The sequence below is a fragment of the Scyliorhinus canicula genome, chromosome 20 (genome assembly GCF_902713615.1).
Source record: "Scyliorhinus canicula chromosome 20, sScyCan1.1, whole genome shotgun sequence".
Taxonomy (NCBI): domain Eukaryota; kingdom Metazoa; phylum Chordata; class Chondrichthyes; order Carcharhiniformes; family Scyliorhinidae; genus Scyliorhinus; species Scyliorhinus canicula.
In genome coordinates this window covers 88999276-89008994 of record NC_052165.1, presented here as the reverse complement: position 1 = coordinate 89008994, position 9719 = coordinate 88999276, and the positions used below count along the sequence as shown (strand labels likewise).

General features: G+C 43.0%; 1 protein-coding gene across 1 annotated transcript; it reads left to right on the top strand.

Annotated features, from left to right (window-relative positions):
• The first annotated feature begins 3000 nt into the window (after window positions 1–3000).
• Window positions 3001–8316, top strand: LOC119954789 (probable G-protein coupled receptor 139). Its single transcript, XM_038780330.1, has 2 exons — window positions 3001–3067; window positions 7430–8316. The coding sequence occupies exons 1-2, from the start codon at window positions 3001–3003 to the stop codon at window positions 8314–8316; spliced, it is 954 nt and encodes a 317-aa protein (XP_038636258.1).
• Window positions 8317–9719: the final 1403 nt, after the last annotated feature.

Sequence of the window (9719 nt, the reverse complement as noted above, 5' to 3'; positions counted from 1 at the left end):
GGGGCAAAAGAGGGGGAGGTGTGGCGCTGCTAGTCAAGGACAGTATTACGGTGGCGGAAAGGATGCTAGATGGGGACTCTTCTTCTGAGGTAGTATGGGCTGAGGTTAGAAACAGGAAAGGAGAGGTCACCCTGTTGGGAGTTTTCTATAGGCCACCTAATAGTTCTAGGGATGTAGAGGAAAGGATGGCGAAGATGATTCTGGAAAAGAGCGAAAGTAACAGGGTAGTTGTTATGGGAGACTTTCACTTTCCAAATATTGACTGGAAAAGATATAGTTCGAGTACATTAGATGGGTCACTCTTTGTACAATGTGTGCAGGAGGGTTTCCTGACACAATATGTTGACAGGCCAACAAGAGGCGAGGCCATATTGGATTTGGTTTTGGGTAATGAACCAGGCCAGGTGTTAGATCTGGAGGTAGGTGAGCACTTTGGAAACAGTGACCACAATTCGGTGACCTTTACGTTAGTGATGGAAAGGGATAAGTATACCCCGCAGGGCAAGAGTTATAGCTGGGGGAAGGGCAATTATGATGCCATTAGACATGACTTAGGATGTGTAGGTTGGAGAAGTAGGCAACAAGGGTTGGGCACACTGGATATGTGGAGCTTGTTCAAGGAACAGCTATTGCATGTTCTTGATAAGTACGTACCAGTCAGGCAGGGAGGAAGGGGTCGAGCGAGGGAACCGTGGTTTACCAAAGAAGTGGAATCTCTTGTTAAGAGGAAGAAGGAGGCCTATGTGAAGATGAGGCGTGAAGTTTCAGTTGGGGCGCTTGATAGTTACAAGGAAGCGAGGAAGGATCTAAAGAGAGAGCTGAGACGAGCAAGGAGGGGACATGAGAAGTCTTTGGCAGGTAGGATCAAGGAAAACCCAAAAGTTTTCTATAGGTATGTCAGGAATAAAAGAATGACTTGGGTAAGAGTACGGCCAGTCAAGGACAGTGGTGGGAAGTTGTGTGTGGAGGCTGAGGAGATAAGCGAGATACTAAATGAATACTTTTCGTCAGTATTCACTCAAGAAAAAGATAATATTGTGGAGGAGAATGCTGAGACCCAGGCTATTAGAATAGATGGCATTGAGGTGCGTAGGGAAGAAGTGTTGGCAATTCTGGACAAGGTGAAAATAGATAAGTCCCCGGGGCCGGATGGGATTTATCCTAGGATTCTCTGGGAAGCCAGGGAAGAGATTGCTGAGCCTTTGGCTTTGATTTTTAGGTCATCATTGGCTACAGGAATAGTGCCAGAGGACTGGAGGATAGCAAATGTGGTCCCTTTGTTCAAGAAGGGGAGTAGAGATAACCCCGGTAACTATAGGCCGGTGAGCCTAACGTCTGTGGTGGGTAAAGTCTTGGAGAGGATTATAAAAGATACGATTTATAATCATCTAGATAGGAATAATATGATTAGGGACAGTCAGCATGGTTTTGTGAAGGGTAGGTCATGCCTCACAAACCTTATCGAGTTCTTTGAGAAGGTGACTGAACAGGTAGACGAGGGTAGAGCAGTTGATGTGGTGTATATGGATTTCAGTAAAGCGTTTGATAAGGTTCTCCACGGTCGGCTATTGCAGAAAATACAGAGGCTGGGGATTGAGGGTGATTTAGAGATGTGGATCAGAAATTGGCTAGTTGAAAGAAGACAGAGAGTGGTAGTTGATGGGAAATGTTCAGAATGGAGTTCAGTTACGAGTGGCGTACCACAAGGATCTGTTCTGGGGCCGTTGCTGTTTGTCATTTTTATAAATGACCTAGAGGAGGGCGCAGAAGGATGGTGAGTAAATTTGCAGACGACACTAAAGTCGGTGGAGTTGTAGACAGTGCAGAAGGATGTTGCAGGTTACAGAGGGACATAGATAAGCTGCAGAGCTGGGCTGAGAGGTGGCAAATGGAGTTTAATGTGGAGAAGTGTGTGGTGATTCACTTTGGAAAGAATAACAGAAATGCGGAATATTTGGCTAATGGTAAAATTCTTGGTAGTGTGGATGAGCAGAGGGATCTCGGTGTCCATGTACATAGATCCCTGAAAGTTGCCACCCAGGTTGATAGGGTTGTGAAGAAGGCCTATGGTGTGTTGGCCTTTATTGGTTGAGGGATTGAGTTCCGGAGCCATGAGGTCATGTTGCAGTTGTACAAAACTGTAGTACGGCCGAATTTGGAGTATTGCGTACAGTTCTGGTCGCTTCATTATAGGAAGGACGTGGAAGCTTTGGAACGGGTGCAGAGGAGATTTACCAGGATGTTGCCTGGTATGGAGGGAAAATCTTATGAGGAAAGGCTGATGGACTTGAGGTTGTTTTCGTTAGAGAGAAGAAGGTTAAGAGGTGACTTAATAGAGGCATACAAAATGATCAGAGGGTTAGATAGGGTGGACAGCGAGAGCCTTCTCCCGCGGATGGAGGTGGCTATCACGAGGGGACATAGCCTTAAATTGAGGGGTAATAGATATAGGACAGAGGTCAGAGGTGGGTTTTTTACGCAAAGAGTGGTGAGGCCGTGGAATGCCCTACCTGCAACAGTAGTGAACACGCCAACATTGAGGGCATTTAAAAATTTATTGGATAAGCATATGAATGATAAGGGCATAGTGTAGGTTAGATGGCCTTTAGATTTTTTCCATGTCGGTGCAACATCGAGGGCCGAAGGGCCTGTACTGCGCTGTATCGTTCTATGTTCTATGTTCTATGACAGCTAATGTTTGATGGAAAATTACCATGTTCAGTCAATTCAACTTCAAGTTAATAGTAATGAGCAATAATGGGGAACTGTTTTTCCAATTGAAAAGCAAAGCTAAATATAGTTCAGATGAGGAGGGAATTAACACAGCTCGCGTAATCTGATTGTTCAAATATTTAAAAGAAATGCTGATTATTATTGTAACTTCAATGCCCAGTGGAGATTTTGCAGAGTATAAATTCAAAGAGCTGTGAACATATTTCCACACAGTTTAATTCTGGTAGATTTCCTCCCGCACACAGAGATAGAACGCAACTCAGAATAATGGAAAGTCCCATGCAAATGTTTAAGAAAATTTTCAACCTGACCCTCGCCGTCATTGGTGTTCCTGGTAAGTGTGAATCAGTGTATCAGATTGTTTCTGCTTTCAGTGAGTTTAATACGCCATATGCAGTGTTTTGTGTAACTTATTGATCTCGTGCTGACGAATAAATAAATACTGATGATATTTTCCACGTTGCCTGCTTGGTTTAATTCTGGAATAGCCCGAAACAAAGTAATCTGCCGCCACAGTCTGGATCAAATATAAAGCGATTCTTTTTTCGTTGCACAGTGGTTCTTGTTAGGCTTTGGGCTTTGGGCCACTTAACTGTTTGAGAGAGGATGGTAATGTTGCCGTTTGACAGGCTTTGTCACGAACTCGGGCGGAGCTCCTGATCACAGTGAGCATGTATGAATTGCGTTATCTGCATTTTGTCTGCACGTCAAAATATTTTCATATCGGCATTTAGTTACCTAAATCACACAAACTTCATTGAAATCCTGGGCACAGAATCTACAGACAAAAGACTTTCGGTGATAATAAATGATATCTTACTACCTGAATAATACGACAGTTATTTTATTTTAATGGTTCCCTCAAATTGCATTCTCCCTCACAAGCGGAAAAGTACTCCTGCTATTGGATCATTCAACTGCCAATCAATATCGAAAAAACTTAAAGTAAAATCCTCCTGATGCTGCAAAACTAGCCATGAAACATCAAATGGCGGAATATCGCAACGAACCTGGCAGTGTCTACGAAGAGAGAAATATCCTAACGTTCCAGTCCCATATTGTTGTCTGACTAGAGACACATTGATATGTGATTGGACTAACTCTGTTGAATAATGGAGGTGCGGGAAAAACTGATCCGGAATATCAGATTCGAGGTATATCGTGGGCAGAGTAGATGAACTGACAAATACTTTTTTGAACAGAAGATAAAGTCCGTGGTGATCATAATATTAAAGACTAGAAATGTGATCAAAGGAGAATAATGTGTTGATAGCAGCAAATGGGATATCCCGGTCTGATAGCAAATATTAGAATGTGATAGAGACTGGAACGCGGGCGAGGGAATAAATCAAAATGAAGGATTGAATATATGTTCTGAAATTGTTAAACTCAATGTTGTGCCCGAGAGCTGTAAACTGGCGAAGCAGAAGACGAGTGATGTTCTGTCGTTAATGTTCAGCTGCACTGGAATACTGTAAAATCGTCGAGGACAGCATTGCGAGCACCAAGGCAAATGATACTTTATGCTCTCAAGAAATTATGCCTGTGCGAAATATCACCAGGCATTGTTCAAAATCGGAATAGCTACGGTGACAATCAGTTCAAATTTCCCACACCGCATGAATGTTGCATGTGAGAAATAACTCGATTCAGCCTTCATTGGGATCTCTCTGTGCGATGGAACACCTCTTGAAAGCATACTTTCAGGACATTGATTTCAGAGGCCCACCTTTTTGCTATTTGTGTTATGACTGTCCGTAATCGGTAAAAAAGGTCAGGATATTTTCTGCCGGTGGAAGATATTATATACTGCACCTGGAAAGTGTTATTGGTCGACATTATTCTTTTTTAATTGAATTGGACTCATTAAAGATAAGGTGGTTAACAAGTTGATTTCTGTACACATTCGCTGAATGATGTAATCACATGTCGTTCCTTTGAATCCTTACTCACTCTTTCGCAAAGAAAACTATGTGCAATGACGCTGTGCTGCTGATGAACACCTTGCCCAGAACAATCATCACAAACTGCGACTTCTACACACTTGAGTTTCATTACTCTGCTGTTACGAAGCATGGGTTTTAGGTTATAAGTTATATCTATCGCATTACTGTAACGGATGATGTACCTCAGTCAGCGTCTCTACATCTCACATCTATAGCAATCGCTGCCCCCTGTTCTGTGAGTTATATCCCTGCAGGAGATAAATAGGAGCAGAGGAACGTATGTATTTGTATGTCAACATACGGAGATTTGTCCCGGAAACGAAATAATAACAATAAACACAAGTCGAGAATGAAATAAAAGTGTTCATATGCTTCCATAAGTAGCCAGTTTCAGTGTTTATTTCCCCATCATCCTATTGTATATCATATCTCTCCACTTCTCCACTGGTGCACAGAACAAAATATCCCTGTTTTCCCTTCTGCTGTGCACGACCCCCACGGATCATTTGACTATCTAAATTAGTATTTGCATTCTCCATATTTCGAGCAGTGATATAACGATGACATCCCACTGCTGACATTGGCCCACTCGTGCGATACTGGAGTTGCCTTCATGCAGCCACGATCCTAAACCAATGAAATGAAATGAAAATCGGTTATTGTCACGAATAGGCTTCAATGAAGTTACTGTGAAAAAGCCCCTAGTCGCCACATTCCGGCGCCTCTCCGGGGAGGCTGGTACGGGAATGCCTCATGTATCTGCTAGATGGATGTGAAATATCCGGTGGCGCCGTTCGAAATAAGAGAAGCAGAGTTATTCCCGGGGTCCTCATCGATATTTAATGATCGCCATCCTCACAATGGAAAATGATTATTTGACCATTATCACATTGTCGTTCGTGTGAGTGTAATGAGATTAATTTGCAGAGCGCAGCGAGAGAGCTCCCTGGGATGTGACGCAGTGAGCGCCAAGATTGATTGCGCCACTATCCGGCCAGGGGAGAGCGTTGAGCGGGAGAACCGGCCACGGAATGCACTAGCTTGGAGAGAACACATCGGTTCCCGGTAATAGGCCATTAATTTCCCTGTAACGTGCGGGAAGAAGGCACAGAGAAGATTAAGGAACGTTTGAAAATCAAACGATTCTTGTCATCGCAGGAAAGTGGTGCGTTAAATGGTTGATGAAGAATTTAGCTGAGGAACCGAGTCCGAAAAATGGTGAGCCTTTTATGTTATTATACTTAAGTTATCTCTTCATATTTCTCGCATCATTGCTTCCATGTGTCAGTCAATTTATTTGAACACATGTTTTAATATGGCCGAGGTTTATTAGTATTGATCAATCAATAACTATATAACCTATATCGTCCTGACTTACTATTCGTAAAGCTTATGCAGTTCAGAAAGTTTTATTATTACTGATGTGGTTTGTTGTAATTTCGGGGCTTATTACTGCTCGGAAGACAGTGAAAATATTAAACGTTGATTATTTGCGGTTTGTATGAGGTAAAGTGAAATCAATGGTTGTGAGTAGAAGTGGTACCTGAAGGATTGTTCACAATCGTGTTGGGACATAGCTCCGGAGTACTCCGAGCAAAAAGAAAGGTCACATAAACAATTCAACAGCTCATTGAATAGCGCAATAGATAGGAATTAAGTTCGATATGAAAAAATAGGCCTTTACCAGTCGTAGAAGGTTAACATGACAAAGAATCTAGCCGAGTATGGACGTTCCGGAGAAGTTAAAAAAACAAATCGCCAGAGGGTGATTAATCTGTCGAACACTTTGCCCCAGAAGGCTGCGGAGGACAGATTACTATGTGTCTTCAAGAGAGAGATAAATAAGTTCTTTATTAATAGGGGGATGAGAGGTTATGAGGAGAAGGCAGAAGAATAGGAATGAGAAAATATCAGCCATGGTTGAATGGCGGAGTTTACTCGATGGTCCAAGTGGCTTAATTCTGTTCATATATCGTAAATACAAAAGTCAGCGAGATAGTATGATAAAAGAAAAACTGATAAATCAAAGGGAGCTCTCAGTCTTAGATTGACATCCAAATTTGGGCAGCACGGTAGCACAAGTGAATAGCACTGTGGCTTCACAGCGCAAGGGCCTCAGGTTCGATTCCCCGCTGGGTCACTGTCAATCGGAGTCTGCACGTTCTCCCCGTGTTTGCATGGGTCCGGTTTTCCACCCACAGTCCAAAGACGTGCAGGTTAGGTGGACTGGCCATGATAATATGCCGTCAGTGACCAAAAACGGTTAATGAGGGGTTATTGGGTGACATGGATATGTTGGAAGTGAGGTCTTCAGTGGGGAGGTGCAGACTCAATGGCCGAATTGCATCATTTTGCACGGAATGTTCTATGTTCCACGATATCAGCGGAGGAATAGAAAGTAATAGGGAAACAACATTTATACTTGGAGATAGCCGACATAGATACCGTCAAAGTATATTAAACATTTCAACAAGGTGATTCACAAGCAACCAGTACTGTCCAATAAACCTAAACACAGGCTTCCAGTGTTATCAGTTTCGGACTTTATCTGTGAGTCTCTCTCTCTCCGCCGCTTTTCCCCCTCTCTCAGTTTTAGAAAGTTGTTTATCATTACCTTATCAAGGAAAACTGGACGTTCACATAAGCATTGGCGTAATCAGGCCGCACAAACATCATGAAAGAATATGCAAAATAGAAATTGTGTAATAGAAATTGTGTAATTTCTATTTCCTGTTTCCTTCTCTCCACAGTTAATTTAACGGCGATTCTGGTCCTACTCCGGGGAAAGTGCGGCCTTTCCAGCTGCAGCATTCGCTACATGTTGGCTATGGCATCTGGGGATCTGATGTGCATTCTCATTGAGATCGGACTGCGGCAGTTACGTTTCTCTTATTATCCACAGTCTTTTCTGAAATTGACCCCTGTGTGTAGTGTTGTCAGGGCCCTAGAAAATGCAGCCGTAGACCTTTCTGTCTGGTTCACTGTCATGTTCACCGTTGATCGATTTGTCGCCATTTGTTCCCATAAGCTGAAAGTTACATATTGCACCAATAAAACTGCTGTTACCGTTCTTGCAACAACCACCATTCTTTTATGTTTGAAAAATGTTCCCGTCTACTTTACACTTCAACATCGGAAATTAATCGACAATGTGCCATGGGGCTGTTATGTTAAGAAAGACTATTTTACTGACCCTAGATGGCGGGGCTTTGCTGCATTTTCAATTGCGTTGACCCCAATGTTCCCAATTGCATTAATTCTGATCCTCAACGCCATGATATTCAGGCGCATATTAATGGGCAGCCGATCTCGTAACTCATTCAAGGGTCAGAACAAAGGAGATAAACAGATTGACCCAGAGATCGAGAGCAGAAGAACGGCTATTATTTTACTCTTCTCCATATCCATCAGCTTCATAATACTCTGGTCATTGTACGTTTTATATTTGCTTCATGTCATCAGGCCCCTTTTAGACGTTCGTGATTATTATAAATTTGTGGCCGTTGCATATATGCTGCGGAATTTAAGCTGTTGCACAAACACTTTTATTTATGCGGTGACTCAGCCCAAGTTCAGAGAAGAGTTGAAGAGAATACTGAAATATCCGTTTACGTCAATTACTGCATACATTGATTAAAACTACAGTTTATCGCTGCCCAACTATTTAGTGTGACGCACTGGAACACGGTGCCTTTGGGAACAGCGGTCGGATAAAAAAAAGCACCCAATGAGGAGCAAGGCGTGACCGCGTGAACACTCGAATGAAAGTTTCTGGAGAACTGAACATCTTTCGGAAGATATCAGAGATCGGTGGCAGGTGACAGAGCTGGGCACCAGAGCAATACCGCTCAAATGCGGTCCGCCACGCAAATAGGAAGTTAGTGAAGGGCAATATGTGAATCTGATGAAAGCGGGAATTATGTGCTCATAAACATAGTCACAGGGACCCGCACAATGTCGGAAGTGGAAAGAGCAGCATAATCCTCTCCTCCACACCCATTGCTTCGATTCTTATCTCCTCACACCCACAGAGAAAATATTTTTCCTGACAAAATCAAAACATGGCAAAAATTTGAAATAATGTCACCATATTTGCCGATGCTTGTATAATGATCTTCTTTAGATGAGCAATATTGTTCATAACAATGGTACTTGACGGGAATTAATTTTCTGACACATTCCGAGACATTCAAAGAGATTCAGAGGCACAGGCACAGAAGAGTGATCACGCACATAACCAGAGACACGTTCACAGAAACTAGGACCGACGCATCTGCCGACACACATACACAGACACTCTATCACACACGCCGATAGATTCTCAAATAGATACCCACGGGCACTTTAACACACACACTCACAGGCACGCAAAGAAGAGACATTCACGTACGCACACACAGACACTCGCGCGCTTACACACAGAGGCTCTCAGACACAGACCCACAGGCACATTTACCGAAAAATTCACAGGCACACAAACAAAGATATTCACAGACACTCGCAGACACACATACACACACAAACGGGAAAATTCATAAATGCACAGACAGACATTCACAGGCACTCGCACATATCTCGCAGACACACATACAGATTTCCAGACACAGATACAGAGGCATATTCACCGACACATTCAAAGAAAATCAGACAGAGCTAACAGGCATACGCGGGCACACACGAATACGAATGCGCACACACAGGCACACTGACAGGATATTTCAAATACATGCAAACCACACAAACTCAATTCTGTCACATTAGCAGACACGCACAGACGCTCACAATGCAAATAAATACTTTCACATGCACAGGCACTCACATTCACAGATACACAATGCACACACTGACACGTATCGATACACACACACTCGGACAAACATACATTCAGGGGCACACAGACACAAACGGAAACAAACAGACGCACGCGCGACACATTCACAGATACATTGAGAGAAAAGCACGCAGAAACTTTTAGGCACACACACAGCACATCCACAGACACATAGACATGCACATTCGCACAGGCGAACAGAAACACAG

Excerpts from the sequence above, each read along its gene's own strand:
- LOC119954789 (XM_038780330.1), top strand. The coding sequence starts at position 3,001 with ATGGAAAGTCCCATGCAAATGTTTAAGAAAATTTTCAACCTGACCCTC. Across the intron at positions 3,068-7,429 it reads CGCCGTCATTGGTGTTCCTG|TTAATTTAACGGCGATTCTG; the intron begins GTAAGTGTGAAT and ends TTCTCTCCACAG.